The sequence below is a fragment of the Hordeum vulgare genome, chromosome 3H (assembly GCF_904849725.1).
Source record: "Hordeum vulgare subsp. vulgare chromosome 3H, MorexV3_pseudomolecules_assembly, whole genome shotgun sequence".
Classification (NCBI taxonomy): domain Eukaryota; kingdom Viridiplantae; phylum Streptophyta; class Magnoliopsida; order Poales; family Poaceae; genus Hordeum; species Hordeum vulgare.
Window position 1 is genome coordinate 584,396,069 of NC_058520.1, and position 17,796 is coordinate 584,413,864.

At 50.2% G+C, this 17,796-nt stretch overlaps 1 protein-coding gene across 1 annotated transcript; it reads left to right on the forward strand.

Moving 5' to 3' along the window:
• Positions 1 to 288: 288 nt before the first annotated feature.
• LOC123442104 lies at positions 289 to 2,291 on the forward strand. The gene has a single exon (XM_045118204.1). The coding sequence runs from the start codon at positions 339 to 341 to the stop codon at positions 1,743 to 1,745; it is 1,407 nt and encodes a 468-aa protein (XP_044974139.1). The 5' UTR covers positions 289 to 338; the 3' UTR covers positions 1,746 to 2,291.
• The last annotated feature ends 15,505 nt before the right edge of the window (positions 2,292 to 17,796 follow it).

Consider the following 17,796-nt stretch of genomic DNA (forward strand, 5'->3'; position numbering starts at 1 on the left):
CGCGGCAGATCACTCCACTATTAGAAATTGGGGAGCTTTGTGTTAGTTTTAACTCTTTTGTAATCTGTCGTAATGTAAGACCGGCCAACGGTCCTGACATGACTAAAAGCTGGATCGATAGTACTACTAGCTTCCTGATCGCGAACACCTTTATTCAATAAAGCTTTCAGTGATTTAAAAAAAAAAGACCTTGTAGATACCATAGTATACGCAGGTCAGCACCTATAGTTTCACATTAATAAATTTTCGAGCGACAACCGAACCGACTCGATGGCATGATATATCGCCTCTCCCGATCCGACTCAGATCGTGATCGCATCGCGCCGCGGGCGTAGACGATGGCCGGCGACGACCGCCTGTCCGCGCTCCCCGACCAGCTTCTCCGGCGCGTCCTCCACTTCGCCCCAGCCAAGGAGGCCGCGTCCACGAGAGCGCTCTCCCGGCGCTGGCGCTCGCCGCTCTTGCGTTCCTCGGGCGGCGCCGTAAACCTCGAGACGCGCCTCGAGGAGGACTTCGAGCGCGTGCTCGCCCGAACCTGGGGGGAGCAGCGCAAGAGCCTAGAGGCGTCGTTCTTGTCGCGGCGCAACGCCTTCGTGTCGGCGGCCCAGGCGGCGCTCGCCGCCGACGGCCACGTCACCAGGCTCACCCTGCGCGTGGAGTTCGAGTTCGACGTCAGCCGCTGGCTCCTGCACCCTGACGACCACAAGAGGGACGGGTCGCCGTCGCAGGACCAGGACGTGATCGCCACGCTGCTCTCCCACCCGGCGGCGCGACGCGTTGAGTATCTCCGGCTTGCCTTCGAAGGTCGGGTCCTCCGCAGCTACGAGCTCTTCAACGACGCTGAGAGGGAGATCGCTCGGAAAGAGGTAGGCGAGTACACGCTCAGCCTCGGCTCCCTGCCGTGGGAGACCCTCCGCGTGCTCGACCTCACCAGCTGCAGGGACATCCTTCCACCGGCCGCCGCAGTAGTGTTCACGCAGCTTTCCTCGACGCGGCTGCGGCATTGCACCGTGCGCCTAGGTGCCCTCCAGAGCCTCATCGACGCCGCGCCGGCGCTCGCTACCGTCCACCTTGAGTCCGTCGTCATCATCATCATCGCGCCAACAGACGACGTCAGCCAGTCCAGCCACCATGCCTCGCGCGGTACTTCTCCCCCGACACCACCAACAGAAGTAGTGCTCCGATGTCCGGCGGCCACCGTTCTCGTGCTGGATATGTGCAGCTGGAGAGGGAATAATCAAGAAGAGGCCGCCGTCGTCGTCGCCGTGGAGATTCGCGCGCCAAAGCTGCGATATTTCTTGTACAGGGGGCTTCTCAGACGGTTCGCGATGAGCCCGCGGCCACCGGAATTGGCACGGGCGGACCTGCACTTTTTCCAGCCATGCGACAAGAATGGAAACAAATATCCACGCGGACGCAGGGAGCACCAGAGCGACAAACCCAACGAACTCGATCCACACCGCAACCTCGTGATGTTATGGCAATTCCTCCAGGACCTCAGCAGTGCCAAGGAGTTGAAACTGAGAGTGAACCACCTCGAGGACATGGCCGTCCTCAGCGAGGCGGGGCGCGTCGAGCTCCTGCCTGTCTTCTCCAACCTAGACCGGCTCGAGCTGCAAGGAGTGCACCGGCCGAAAGGCAAGTCCGCGGCGGTGGCGATCGCGAACCTGCTCCGCTGCTCCCCCGTGCTCCGCCATCTCCGGATCAACCTCACCACGGCGCATCACGCCGCCACAAGAGTCTGAAGACAAGCTAGGGTACCTGGAAACGAAGTTCCTATCTGACCGCGACAAGTCCATAGATCTTATCAACCGCGCAGACCCGACACAAGTTACTCTCGAAGATGATGACGATGTTAACGGTGCCGAGGTTTCTGATATCCCTGGTTTGAGTCGGCGCTCGTTCGAGTGCATGGAGAGCTCACTGAGGAGAGTGTGCTTGCAATTTCGGTCGGAGGAGCCTAACTGTTTTGGCGTTAAGCTGGTCAAATTCTTCACCGAGAATGCCATGGTTCTTGAAGAAATGCATATTGACGACGGAAACAAGAAGTTGTGGGAGCATTTGAACAACAAGGTTGAAGCATGGGCCGCTAGTTCATCCGAGTGGAGAAAGCGGGGAGCATCAAACTTTGTGATCTTACCCCTTGAGTCAAGACAAGTATGTAATGAATCAGAAATTTGGCCCGTGCGTTGCTACGGGGAACATAATGCAAAAAATATATGACTCGGGCTATGCAGATGTAGTGGAGAAAAAAGAAATTTCGAGCCGAGACGTTCGTCAACTTGTCTTTCAGTGTGATGATATCTGACACTTCTAGATTGCCTCGTGCAATTGTTCTTATCCCAGTGTGATGATATCTGACACTTCTAGATTGCCTCGTGCAATTGTTCTTATCCCTGTATGGTTAATCGTATGGCATTTCAATGAGGACATACTCTTCTGATAAGGTATTGTGACCCGTCAAAAAGAGAGAAGGTATTGTCAACTTTTTTCATTATCTTCTTCCTTCATTCAGTATCTCTGTCTCTAGGAGGGTGTTTGTTTCCAGGTACTTATTGGTTTAGGGACTTAAAAGAGTTCCTATAAGTCCAATCTAAACCAAACACAAGGGACTTATTGTGGTGATTTGGGACTTATCAAATAAGACTCTCAGGGAGGAGCTTATTGGGACTTATCCCGGACCGGACCTACCCCGCGTCGCTCCAGGCTCGTTCCCCGCACGCCGCCCCTCCTCTCGGTCCAATCGCCGCCGCCGCCCCGCCTCTCGCCCCGTCGCCGCCCCGCCTCTCGCTCCGGTCGCCGCCCCGCCTCGGTTCGTTCTACCTCGGTTCGTTGCAGCGGTGCCTCCAATCGCCGGACATGCCCTCTCCTGAGCCTCGTTGCAGCGTTGCTTATCCTGTGTGCCGTACGCGTTGGCTGATGACGATCCATGTGCCCAAGTGTATTATTAGGTGCAAAATGGACTTATAAGTCTCTGTAAACAAATAAGTAGGGATTCGGGACTTATAAGTCCCTGTAAACAAACAGGTAGGGACTTATAACTTATAAGTTGGGACTTAAAAAAGTCCTAGGACTTATGAAACAAACAGGGCCTAAATCTTCTCAAACCAAGATCACCACTGCTACCAATGCACATCCGGCTCGCAATCCATCACAGAGTTAAAATAAAATAACAAATAAACAAGCACTTACCTACTCCTATATTTGCAGAAGCTAGACCGACAACACTGCCACTTATTTCTCCTCTCGTGAGATCATACATTTGTGTGTAATATGTCAATGTAGGAGGCAACAAAACGTTCATGAAACTATGCTCTCAACCATGTTTGCATGTTCATTTATAATCCCCATCTCTCCCTTTATGATTCCACTATACAAAGCAATTTAGCAGCAGCACACGCATACACTCCCTCAAAGACACACACATGACGCATACACTCCCTCAAAGACACACACACATGCGACACTGAGGCACGCATGCTTATTGCTTACACAACCACCAATTTAGCATCAGCGCATACACATCAGTATTCTTTTTTAATCTTCCTTTGGTCAACCAGGGACTTTGATTTTCGGTTGAACCAGCGGATGCTTATTAGGGGTAATTTGTACTCCCTTATTTTGCTTATTTTGCTCCGTATGTAAATCTTAAGTAAAAAAATTTAAAAGATTTATATTTAAGAACGGAGGGAATATATAGTAAACAGATGACAAAACATGTAAAAAGCAACCAACGTCCCTTGGATCCTCATCTCCCTTTTCCGGTTGGGTAAAAAAGAAATAAAAAAAGCCCGCATATTTTAGCTCAGGCAAAAAAGCAAATGCCCGGGTTAAACTCACACATGGGCGGTTGCTCGTACGAGACGAACCAGGCACACGCAGATCCCGAGACAATGAATTTTTTTTTTTTGAATCTAGCAAAGATGGAAGGTGAAAAGTGACTGAGACCATAGTTGAAACTCAGGTCAGCAAAACCGTAATCTGTATCTATCTATACTTTATACTTATATAATAATTAAGCACTTTCAAAAAATTCCAACATTAATTTGAGAAAATTAAGAAAATAGAGACCGTTGATTTGGTTATCACGGTGGTGATCAAACCTGTATATCCAAGGCAAACAGGATTACTTCTCAAAAATAAACATGACTCTTTTCACGTGATCTTACCCATAGTTCAAAGCGATTTGTTTTTACGGTGGATATGGAACATGTATATCCATGGCAACCGGGATGACAGAGTTCAAAGGGTTATCAAATTATCAACTTTTCATGACTTGGTTTATTTAAAGAAAAACAGTCTCCTCATGACCTTTAAAAAGATCAATCTCTCCACGACGTCTCTATTCTTTCTCTTTCCATGTCACACGGCCTCCCTCTTTCGATTATAGCCGCTGCCGTCATGAGAGCATATCCAACACTCGCCCAACCACCACTCGCACTAAAACGACTTTGCAATGTTGAAATAGCAAATTATAGCACGCCGGAGTGCGCTGGCTTTAGCGGCCGTCGCAAAATATTAGACGTGCGAGCGGCTCCAGCAGGCGCTGCAAAAAATAAACGGGCACAAGTAAACCTAACACATACAAACAATATTTGATAGATAAACTCGTCCGATACAAATTAAAAGTAGATAGCATAGTTCAAGCAAACACCACAAATTAGTCCGATACAAATTAAAACTACGATGCAAATAGATAAAATAGATAAAACTACGATGCAAATAACCTAGAAACTACTCCGAGCTGTCCTCTTCCTCCTCGGTGGTGTTGTCCTAAGTCAACAGAAACGCATCCTTCTACCGACGATCGTCTTCATCGAAGAACGACGTCCGTCCCAGATCGCACTGTGATATCACCAGTGCGTTCCGCCGATGCCTGTCCGCCCGTTCCACGCGCCGCGCTGCCCTCCTCCCCGCCCAGAAAGCGTTCTCGACGGCGACGTCCAGCAGAAAGCGTTGGCGCCACTACGCCATGGCCTGCTCGTCCATCTCGTCGATGCTGAGACGGCACTCCCGCCTTCAGTTGTCGCGACGGTCCTCGTCGGCTGATAAGCTGCGGGGGAGGCGCGAGCTCCTGTGCCCACTCCCGTGTCGGCACGTCGGGGAAGTTCTTCTCCCTATGAGGCCGTCGAAGGCGCCACGCCGCCGCGTCGTACGCACGGGCGGCCTCGTGGACGGTCTCGAACGTGCCGAGGCCGAGGTGCATATCGTCGGGTCAGATCTCAACGCAGAAGGTACCAGAGGGGCGCACGCGATAGTCCGAAGCTCCTCGACGGGATGGTGGCGCGACGGCAGCGAGGCGAGAAAAGAGGCAAAGGGGTGCGTGGCGAGGCGAGGGGGCGGTGGTTTCGGTGAAAGGGCGCGTGGCGGGCGTTGCATTTTATAGACGCGTGAGACGCCACGTCCCAAATCTGACACCCGTTCGGTCGCTTTTTCCCGCGCTCCCGAATTTCCCGTCTTCATTGGAGCGCGCGCTAAAATGACATCTCGTGCGCGCGTTTTTTATCACGGCTGTTGGAGATGCTCTTAGAAGTGCATTCTCCAGCCGGAAAGATGAGGCACACATTCGATCGGGGAGGTTGTACGTGCACACTCAGATGAATCGTGCCAGGCTTCTATCGTTATAGGTCGCATCTTGGAGTGGCTTCTACCGTTCTAGGTCGCATCTTGGAGTGGCTTTCATCGTTATAGGTCGCATCTTGGAGTGGCTTTCATCGTTATAGGTCGCATCTTGGGGTTGCCGGGTGAAGTATGCACTGATCTGATGCACGTACTGCTGCAATGAGGCGGCACTCCAAGGTGTACAACACTGTATACTAGCGCCACCAATAACGCTACACCTATGTAAGCAATAATGCTAGACCTACAAAAACTTACAAAGGTTTACTTAACCTTCCAAACTTACAAAGGTTTACTTAGCTAGGTGAGTTCAGGTGCTGACTAGGAACGAAGCTTACCGCGCAGACCGCTGCGAGCGAGAGAAAAAGGAAATATAATTGCGGGCATTAAAATTACAGTGACCAGCAATGCTACATATACATAACTTTACATGAATTTTATAAACAGGTGGATTTTGATTGAAAATTAAGGAGATGAGGGCCTCACCCCTCTTAAAAATCGGGAAAGAGGGGGGAGGAGAGTGGTTAGTTAAAAAGAAAGAATCTTAGTCAGCGTGTAACCTTATGTAACTTTTTGTATGTCTATCATTTTTGCCAGGTGACAGACGGCCGCGCGACGCGACGAGCTCCCGCGACGAGTTCCTCTGTGACGCGGAAATATCTTTCGCGGCGCGAGAACGGGCCTCCTCCTCGTTCGATCGATGCGCCATGGATGTTGGTCCTCCGATGTGCGGAGGTGATCTCCTCATCGTTGACAGCGTCATGACCGGCTCCTCTCCAAGGCGACTAGGCGGCCTCCTAGCTCGTATGGACGCTGGCGGCGCCTTGGTGAAGCCCCATGAAACCCAGCCCGGTGTACCGACTCGTCGTGTGGTGACCGACGACGCTGGTCCACTTGATGCATGCTCAGCGTCCAGTCGGGCAACCTCTTCGATCTCAGGCCATGGCTGTGTCAGATCGATCGACGAGCTACATAAGTTAATTTATAGCTTAGAAATAGTACCTCCTACCTATTGTTCTGCTTTGTTCTGAAGTTTGTTCTGCTTTGCATCTTGTTGGTACGTAGCTTGGTGTGAGAACTAATCAATCTTGATGCTTTGATGCTTTGTATCAGCATGTAGTTTTGAGTTTGACACGTAGCTAGTTGTAGTCGGTGCCGGCAAGATGTAGCCCCGTGTGATAACGTAGGAGACGGCGAGTCGTCAACTGGAGAGCGTGCATGGTGAGATGCTAGTGCCGTGCGAGATGGCGTATATGCGAGATGCCGAGGGACGACCGTATGAAGCGGCCGCACAAGTTCCAGTCCGTAGAGCATGCAGGCATCGGGCTAGGATCCTCTGCTGTAGCGCACCGTACTGTACCGTCACTGTCGTGTGGACCCGGTCCCACATGTCATCCGCACTACAGCACCCTACAGTACTGTAGAGGATCTCAACCCTCACGCATCAATTTGTTAGACATGGACGTGGTCATGCATGAAGATAGATATTCCCTTCATTCCTAAATATAAATATTTTAAGAGGTTTCATTAAAGGACTATACACCGATGTATATAGACATATTATAGAGTATAGATTCTCTTATTTTGTTCTGTATGTAACCTTTTAATGAAATCTATAAAAAGACTTATATTAAGGAATGGAGGGAGTAGGAAATAGCGGATGCATGCAGGTTGTAAGTTGGTTTGTGGGTTGGTCATCCAGCCGTGCATGCATCGATCGAGTCAGTTTGTGTAGTGGCTGGCTGAGTCATCCACGAAAGAGATTCAATGAAGTAGGTGTGCGTGCAGGCGTTAGGTCTGGTGGGCGGCCGGGTGCTCAACTCTGTATAAATAGTCATTTTGATCTAATGAGAAAGGACGAGGCCGTGACGGCCGAGGAGAAAAGATCGATGTAGCCGGTGTGTGCTCATCAGGAAGTCTCTTTGGCATAGCCAATGTGTTCCTCATCCTTGCTGCATGAGCATGTGTGTGTGTGTGTGTTTTCCAAGTTTTGTGTGTTCTTGAGAGGAACCATGGGACAATTGGCTCTCTTGAACACAAATGTACTTCTTAAGACAATGTGTCCTCAAAGCTATTGACATCATCATTACTTTAACCATACCCTGATCTGGAAATCAGAACCATCGTGCAAGACTTAAACTAGTCTGAGAGGTGAGGTTAGGAATATATTTGCCGTCTATTATTTCACACGTGCACATAAATTTTGTCTTAGTTTCAATGTAATTGTAAACTCGACAACTATTGCAGTTATAGGACACAGAAAATAAACATTAGTTACAAACTTGAAAATAAATAATACGCGATTATTTTATGTTTTACTTTTCCGGTACACTATAAGCGTACGAAATAGGTGTAATTTATATGGGAAACGCTGTCGTCCCACCGACGGATCCTGATTTCGCGTCCACCGTCTCCTTTGTTCGCCACGTGGCCGGGCGGACGAGCCGTGACCGTTTCCTGAAACAACTTCATTGTTTCTGCAACTTGGAAGTAGTTGCAGAACGAGGGACCCAGGCATGGCGACGACGGCTTCCACGGGAAGAGCTCGCCGGCCGCCTCGCCACCTAGAGCTCGCCGGCCGCCCCGCCGGCTAGAGCTCGCCGGCCGCCCCGCCCCGCCGCCAAGAGCTCGCCGGCCGCGTGAGGTTGCGGGGCGGCGTAGGTTTGCGGGCAGCGCCGCGGTGGTTGGAGCAGTTGCTACCGGGGCGGTGCCACGGTGGTTGGAGGCGGTGGCTGCGGCCGGCTTCGCGGTGGTTGGACGCGGTGGCTGCGGTTGGCGCAGTCTGTAGGAACCGCAGCAGGCTATCAGTTTCTGAAACTGAGCAGCAGTTTCAGGTTCTATTTGATCGGAAGATCTCGGATCGGACGGACGACAGCGGTTATATCGGACGGCTATATCGGTGGTGGATACTTCTTACGTATCCGTCGGCGGACGCGTAGCGTCTCCCAATTTATATCTCAAAATTAAAAATTCCCCAACCGGGCTGAAACGTCGTGAATCGTGATATAGGCACCAATCTGACAACTGATTTCTTCCAAGAAATATATTGGCTGAACCCTAACACGTGCCAAGAAGAACTACTCCATTTGTTCATAAATATAAGATATTTTGGGTCACAATGAACTCTATATAAACTGAAATGAGTGAATATAGATATACTAAAACGTGTTTATATGCATCTGATTTTCTTAAAAATAGAATCCTATAATTTGGAAACGGAGGGAGTATTATTTTAGGGGTTCCGATATTCATTACACGTTTGGCATACTAGACATTCATGTACACATCATGTGTGGCGTACGCAGAAGGTAACCCATACGAATTGTGTATGGACGAATAATAGAACTGTTTACACGTGTATGCGCAGCTATTTCATGCCATGCGTCCAATAAATAATATTCATCCCCACCCGCGTGTGTGGCTTGAAGCAAATACACGTCGTGACGCAACTACGCTAATTATCCGTGGGATAACACTTTATTACCCCCGGGGATAGCAACTCTAGTTACCCGAGATGGCAAAGGTAGTTGTAAAAGAATGCCAACTTTGTTTTAGTTAACTATAGTTACTCGTATTTACCTAGTTGTCGCATGTGGTTCAATCATAGTTGTCATGTATAATTAATTCTAGTTGTCATGTGTGTTTATCTGGTTGTCACGAACGTGCAACTGTATTTGTCATCTAGCGACGAATCCTTATTGTCATGTGTGTTTACGTAGTTGTCACATACGCGCAACTGCAGTTATCATCTAGCAACGTACGAGAATCGTGTGGGCAAAGAGCAACTCGCCCACACACGCGTAGACTAGGTGATGACTGTACGGGCAGAAACTGATTCGCACACACGATGCGGCTGGCAACCGCGCGTTATGCGTCATGTGGGCGACCTCTCAAACGTCCACACACACACGACTTATGTGACACTGAAATTGTAACATATGTTTTTAAGAGTCGTGCAAAATAAAATCAACATAAATAGACACGTATGAATGAAGTACAAACCTGCTACACGCATCATTTTCAGAGGAGGAAGTAGAAATAGAAAATTTTCTGCCGTGATGGATAGAGCCCAGGCCCAATGAGCGGAATCGCACAATTGAGCCTAGCTATCTCATTATACAACGTCGAGTCCAAACCGACTCTGTTCCACGGCCTCAAGTCCCAATCCCATCGGCACCGAGATTGAGATCGCATCGCCGCCGACGACGCAGACGATGATGGCCGGCACCGACCGCCTCTCCAACCTCCCCGACGATCTTCTCCTGCGGGTCCTCCACTTCGCCCCGGCCAAGGTGGCCGCCTCCACAGTCGCGCTCTCGCGGCGATGGCGCTCGCCGCTCTGGCGCTCCTCTGGCGCCGTGAACCTCGAGACGGTCGTCGAGGAATACCACCCCGTCGGCAGCTGGAGGAGGGAAGGAGACAAACGCGTGGAATTCGACAAGGCACTCTTCTTCTCCCGGCGAGACGCCTTCGTCTCCGCTGCCGAGGCGGCGCTCGACGCCGCCGACGTCCCCGTCACCAGGCTTACCCTGCGCTTCAACTTCATGGGAGGTCGCGATGAATGGAAGAACATAAAGTTTCTGCACTATGGCCGCGATGGGTCCTGGTCGCCCGATCGAAACAGGCCACGGTCGCCGGACCGAGGTGGGTCACGGTTGCCGGACCAGGCCTGTTCGCCGGACCGGGCCTGTTCGCCGGACCTACAAGGGTCCCGGTCGCCGGACCGAGGTGGATCACGGTTGCCGGACCGGGCCTGTTCGCCGGACCTAGAAGGGTCCCGGTCGCCGGATCGAGGTGGGTCACGGTCGCCGGACCGGGACGGTTCGCCGGACCTAGAAGGGTCCCGGTCGCCGGATCGAGGTGGGTCACGGTCGCCGGACCGGGACGGTTCGCCGGACCTAGAAGGGTCCCGCTCGGACGGAGACGGCTCAGCAGACCACGAAGGGTCACAGTCGTCGGATGGAGACTGGTTCGCAGAAGAAGATGGGTCACTGTCGCCAGACGGGGAGTGGTTGCCGGACCCAAAAACGTCCGTGTCGCCAGATCCAGACGTGCTCAACAAGTTGCTCTCCCACCGGGCGGCTCGCCGCATCGAGGAGCTCCGGCTCGTCGGGAAATACTCGAGCGGCGACCGCACCTACACCTACGACGACGAAATAATGTCGTGGGGCGTAGGTATCTTGAGGCTCAGCCTTGGCTCCCTACCGTCTGAGACCCTTCGCGTGCTTGATCTCACCGGCTGCCAGGACCTCGTTGCGCTCTCGCCGGCGTCCGCATCACCGTTCCCGCAGCTCTCGTCGCTGCGGCTGTGCCATTGCACCGCACAGCTCGGCACCCTCCAGGGCCTCGTGGACGCCGCGCCGGTGCTCACGGCCGTTCACCTTGAGTTCACCATCATCGCACTACCAGACGACGACGGCACGGGGTCAAAAGGCTACTACGACTACGGCACCTGTGAAACGCCCACCGAAGCCGTGCTCCTCCGCTTCCCGACGGCAACCGTGATCGTGCTGGAGGGGTGCTATTGGAAGGAGAAGGACCTCCGACGGCGGGACAGCAACGGAACAGAGCTACCCGACATGCCCGTGGAGATTGACGCCCCGAGGCTGCGGCGCTTCACGTACAAGGGGCGTCTCCGGCCGTTCTCGCTGAGCCCGGAGCCACTCGACTTGGCTCGGGCGGACCTGCATTTCGTCCCGCGCCACGGCGAAGTTGGAAAGAAGACGCGGTCCCACGACGACTACGACCAGGCTCCAACTCCATGCTGCGATCCAGGCCATGCCGAGCGTGACCTCGTGAACTTCTGGCGATTCCTTGGGAGCTTCACCACGACCAAGGAGCTAAGCCTGAGGGTGAACGCCTTGGAGCACATCGCCGTTCTAACCAAGGCGAGGCGCATCGAGCTCCTGCCGACGTTCCGCCGCCTCGAGCGCCTCAATCTGCGAGGACTGCACAGGCCCAAAGGCATGACCGCGGCTGTGGCGATCGCAAACCTGCTCCGCTGCTGCCCCTCCCTCAGTGACCTCCACATCGTCCTCACCTTGGAGAGCCACGATACAGAGTATGGGTACGGCGAAGACTGTTTCCTGGAAAGGAAGTTCCGGTCCGACCGCGGCAAGTCCATCCATCTTCTGACCTCCGGCCGCAGTTCTCCGAGCGCATACTACGACGACGCTGGGTGTGGCGAGGCCGCTGAGATCCCTGCCTTGAGTCGGCTCTCGTTCGACTGCTTGCAGAGCTCCATGAAGAGGGTGGGTTTGCAGTTCCGGCTAGACAATGAAAACTGCTTTGGTGTCAAGCTGATGAAATTCTTCGCCGAGAACGCCATGGTCCTTGAAGAAATGTATATCGACGGCGGAAATGAGAAGTTGGGCGAGCACGTGACTCGCAAGTTAGAAAGATGGATTTGTAATTCATCTGTCAAGAGAAAGCCCGGAGCGTCGAGCTTCGTGGTCCTGCCCATTAAGAGGTGAACTTACCGACAAGAATGTGAATTTTTATATATACTCTTTTCTAGGTGTTGTTTCTCTTAAGGCAGAATTAATCCTTGAGATAGGCTTTCACTTTCAGTAAGTACTCATCGTGGTTAAAAAAAACAGTTATCATTTGTATTTTGGTAGCTAACGGATTTGAGGAAAATATCAAACTTCTGACCAATTACTGTTACATTTCAGTCAAATTTATTCCAAAATATTGGTGATTCTACTATTTACTTCGGTTCAAAAGCAAAATCATGTGCGAACCAATTTGTAGTTGAATGGTTGGAAGGACAGTGGTATACGCTAATAGATTGAATGATGTGTGTGCGTGTGCTTACAAGGTGAGAGTATGCTCGTATAAACTAAAGATTGCGTCTCTGCTGTTTTTTTAAAAAAAGCAAAATTATGTTAATTAGAAATTAAATAAACAAACTGAATGAGGACCCTTATCAAATAATTAAATTAATTCTAACTCCACGGGTAACCATGACTTCACGTTTTAACGAACATTATACTCCACGCATGATGCTCTACTTTTATTTTATGGCTGCACTATATGGTCAATGCTCATGTACCATGTGTGTGTACACTACCCTATAAACACAAGTGTTCGCCTGCAAATTTCTACTTTAAATTTTTTTAATCAGGTAAATTAGAAACGAAATAAATAAACTACATGAGGGCTCTTATCGGATCATTAAATTGAGTTCTAACTCTAAGGGTAACCATGATTAGCTCATGAAATATATTTGTTTCCCATCTTCAAAATTTGCATGATAGCTTGAATTATTATTTCAATGAAGTATGGCTCTTCTAATTTTCTTTTTAAATAGAAAAGTACCGTTCCAAGAATAGTCGAAATGAATTATTGGGCTCCTAAAAATCAAATTAAATCAGAGAGGGTGTAGACCTTGAACTTTTTTTAGCAAAAACTTCAACTTTTTTAGATCAACATGAACTTCTGGACCAATAGCCCATAAAGATTAGATCTGAGACCAATAAGAAGATCTAGGCCCAATAGAAGGCACTACTATAATACTGAACTTTGCGTAGTGCCGGGTTGTTCAATGCACTTGGCAAACAATTCTTTGCCGAGTATCTAGTTTTCACCAATTCCTGGTTGAGTTCTTTTTCCTACAGTCAGAATCATTACCTTTTCTTTCTCTTTTTTCTTTCTTTAATGTTTTATATGCTCAAATAATTACTCTCCGCAAAATTTTAGATTTATCCAGCAATCGATGTGAGCTCATCATCCAAACTTTTATTCTGATCATATTTTTAGATTGTGAAGCAGCTATATTTTATGACCACTTCGTCTATCCCCGACCGCCACGGGCGACATCAGCCCCCCCCCCCCCCCCCCCCCCCGCGCTGATTTATGCCGCAACCCTCGTCGAGTCCTTCTTCCTTCATCTACTCCGACCACCGCGTGCCACATCGTCCCCCGCCGATTTGCGCTGCAACATGTTGAGTCTTCTTCTCTGCACAGCTACCTTGATGCACGGTACACCATCCTACGCTCTCGGCTAACTCGACAAACGCACAAAGGGCTACCGCCTTGCTTGAGCAACTTCGCCGGTTTCTACCTCAGCCATGACTTCCGCGATGCATCGACCGTTACGACTCAGGTCCAGTCTCACCGTCTGCGTTGCTACCATTGTGACTGCGCCGGGGGAGGGGGGGTGTTCAATATATTGAATAGTTAGGAAATATGAGATAGACTAAGATTTGTCCCGCCTTGTCTTAGTACTCCAAGTTGGTCATTGTACTCCTGCATATACGCACACAAGGCTCAAGCAATACAACAACTATTCCATCAATTCATTTATCCCTTCAACATAGTGTAAGCCGATGAATAGTAGTGTAGGTCATTATTTTCAGGATTTAAATATGGATCTATACCATCCAAAATGGCTAAAAATAGAGAGCTTCATACAAGTTCCTTGTGTGCATTTGTGTCAAAAAACAGTGAGATCGAGAAGCCCAATGAGAGAGCTTACATTTCTAAAAATCAAAGCACATTTCGGCAATGAAATTGGAGGGGGTGCACTCTTTTTCAAAAAAAAAAAAAAAAACCTATCAGAGCAAAAGTTGATCTCGAATAGCCATCTGTTCACCTCCTTATCGTTTGCTCAACCTCTCGGGTCATCCCCAAGATTGATCGGAGAACATATCCTACGATACAATACATAGGTTGACACAATAGCTTCCGTATGTACGGTGACTATTATTGAAAGTGAGAACCACCACTACAGAAAAGTACTCCCTCTAAAGTGGGTAATACCACAAAACTTGGCGCTCCTGGCTTATTTCTTTTGCATGAATTGTCTATCCATGTTTGGATCTTGCTATTCATGTGCTCCCACAACTTTGCATTTCCACCATCGATATGCATTTCTTCAAGAACCATGGCGTTCTCAGCGAAGAATTTGATCAGCTGGAGACCAAGACAGTTAGACTTCTCCAACTGGAATTGCAGGCACACTCTCCTTAGTGAGCTCTGCAAGCATTCGAATGAGGAGTGTCGATTCAGGGCAGGAATTTCAGAAACTTCGTCATAGTTAACACCATCGCCATCTACTTCCGGCAAAACCATGTCCGGCTCCGAGTCGCCGCAGTGGTCGAAACGATCCATGGACTTGTCACGGTCGTATCGGAATTTCCTTTCCAAGAATTCATGTGCGTCCCCATAATCTTGGTTGCCGTCTTGGTGCTCCGAAGTCAGGTTGATAAAGAGGTCACGGAGCACAGGGCAGCAGTGGAGCAGGTTGGCGATCGTCACCGCCGCCGTCTTGCCTTTTGGCCTGTGCACCCCTTGCAGCTCGAGTCGCTCTAGGCGGCGGAACACAGGCTGGAGCTGGACCCGCCTCGCCTCGCTGAGAACGGCCATGTCCTCGAGGTGGTTCAGCCTTAGCTTCATTCCCCTGGTGCTGGTGAAGCTCCGAACCAATCTCCAAATGGTTGCTAGGACGCGGTTTGGTTCCCTGTTTTTGTAGTTCTCGTTTCCTTGGTATGGAAAAAATTCAAGGTCCGCTTGTTCCAACTCTGGAGGTTGTGAACTGAATGAGAACGGACGGAGAAACCCCTTGTACGTGAAGCGACGCAGCCTCGGCGCCTCGATTTCGGCAGTGATCAGGCTGACGAGCTCGTCATCGTAGTGGCCGCCGCCGTACGTGGGCCAGGAGCCGTGCTGCCCATGGTCCTTCTCCTCCCACTTGCACCTCTCCAGCACGAGCAGGGTGGCCGCTGGGCATCGGAGGCGACAGGTTGCAACTTCTTTGGGCGGCGATGGAGGGTCATCTTCGTCCGAGCGGTCGATGTAATTACCGTAGCCCCAGCAGTCGATGAGGACGGACTCGAGGCGGACAGCGGCGAGCACCGGCGCGGCGTCGATGATGCTCTGGAGAGAACCAAGGTGCTGAGCACAATGCCGCAGCCGAAGCGACGACAGCCGCGGGAGAACAACCACGGCGGTGTTGGGCTGGTAGAGGCCCTCGCAGTTGGTGAGATCCAGCACACGGAGGGTCTCCGATGGCAGGGAGTCCAGGGTGAGTACGAAGGCGCCTATCCAATTGCAGGAAATCTCACCGTCGTCGTACGGGTCGCTAGTACATTCTTTCGCGACCAGGCAGAGCTCCTCCACGCGTCGTGCCGCTGGGTGGGCGAGCACGACATCGACCAAGTTTTTCTGATGCGGCTCGGCGTACTCGTAGGAGCTGCCATCCAGGAACTCAGCAACCGCGTAGTTGTTATCAGAATTGAGGCATAAGGTGAGCCTGGTGACGAGGTCGTCGTCAGCCGCGGCGTCCAGCACCGCCATGGCCGCGGAAACGAAGGCTTCACGCCGGGAGAAAAATCCGGCCTCGTCATCTTTTCTGTCAATGTTCCGGCAGCTGTGGTGGCGGTCGTAGTTGTGGATGCGCGTCTCGAGGTTTACGGCGCCGGTGGAGCGCCAGAGCGGCGTGCGCCAGCGCCGCGAGAGAGCGGTCGTGGAGGCGGCCTCCTTGGCTGGGGCGAAGTGGAAGATGCGCCGGAGGAGGTCGTCGGGGAGGTCGGACAGGCGATCGTCGCCGATCATCGTCTGCGTCGGCGGGGCGATCGACCAGCGATGCGATCGCGATCGGTTTTATCTTCGGGTCATGGGAATATTTGTACCCGACTCGGTTCATAAACGTCAACGGTGAACGGGCTGAGCTAGATCTCTGTTTGAGTTCTGGGCCATGGATTGGAGCCTGCAGTTTTCTATTTGAGATCTGTTGGGCCCGGGATGTAGTAATACCTGGTCTAAAAAAGGGTCCTCGCTTCAGATTGACTATTTGGCTCCCTTTTTCCCCTAAAAAACTAGTATTTGTATCACTTCACCAAACTAATTTTCTTTTCCCCTAAAAAAGATGTGCAGATGTAGAAACTTTTTCCATGACTGCAAATGCAAGATGATAGATGTACAAATATGGAGGATCTGTAGGCTAGCATAAACGATGGTTTGGGATGGTAGATGTACAAACTATTTATAAGTCCACGTCTTTAGCTTTTCTCGTTGTGTGATGAGATTTGATGTTGGATCATTGAAATCCATAAAGGTTTAATGATGATGACTGCGGTTTCAGGGTGTTGTTGGTCCTTAGGCCCACGCTTATCAAGACTTTTTTTATGTCTGCAACAAGGTCAAGCAAGCTCCAATCGGAGAGTGATCAGCGGCGCGTTGACGGCTCCTTCTGACGACAGTAGTGGCCGTTCAATGGTCTCAGAATCTCTATGTAAACTTTTTTTTTATGTTTTGTACTTCCGTTAAGTTTTGATAATAGATCTGTATACTTTTCAAAAAAAGACAAGACTTTGCATCACCTATTGCACGTCTTTTTTATTGCTCTCGGTCATGTATCTTTAAGATATATGACTGGATAGACCTTTTGTTGGAGAGGCTCTAACCACTCTTTGCACTCTAGTAAAATATGGTAAATATTGAAATAGAATAGGCTATACATATAACTTCGTGAAAAAACATAGGAAATTATGAAAGGCATTATTCATCCAACCCGAGTGAGGTTCCTCTCTCTAGATTCCGTGGTTGTCTTTTGTGGGGAGTTGCAAATTACGGGCGAAGAGTTGAGGTAGATGAATGATTGTGCAGCGATGGCACTCGTGCATCGCACGTACCTTCTGGGATCGTGAAAAGATGGAGACAACACATAAGTCACGTTGATGGCGGTGTTTTTCAAGCACCCTGTCCCAAGCTCGGGGTTAAAGCCTAGGTCGGACTTGTGTCAGTTATACATGGCAATTACGTTGTTACCTTGTTGAAGGCACTACTCTCATATGTCTAGCCTAGTTCTTCGGGGGTGAAAACATAGATTCTAGCCTTCGATGGTTGGATTGGGTGACGGTGGCGATTGAACGCTTCTCCTTGCCTGGAGGCATTTTTTTTAAAACTCGTCGTCTGTGTGGTGTCATGACTCATGAGATGGTCGGTCGATCCAGATATGACTGTTGCTGTTGTTTTCCGGTCATGGATCCGATAGGTTTGGGGTGTTTTTTCATTTTATTCTTGACCAAGCATGGTTTTGTGCATGCTATTTACAGTGCAACTCTTATCAATAGCGCATGATCCATCTTTCTTTCATACCGATGTTGATCCAAATTAAAAAAATAAACACCTTAGCAAAATCATGATGGGAGACAACAACACATTTATGTCCAC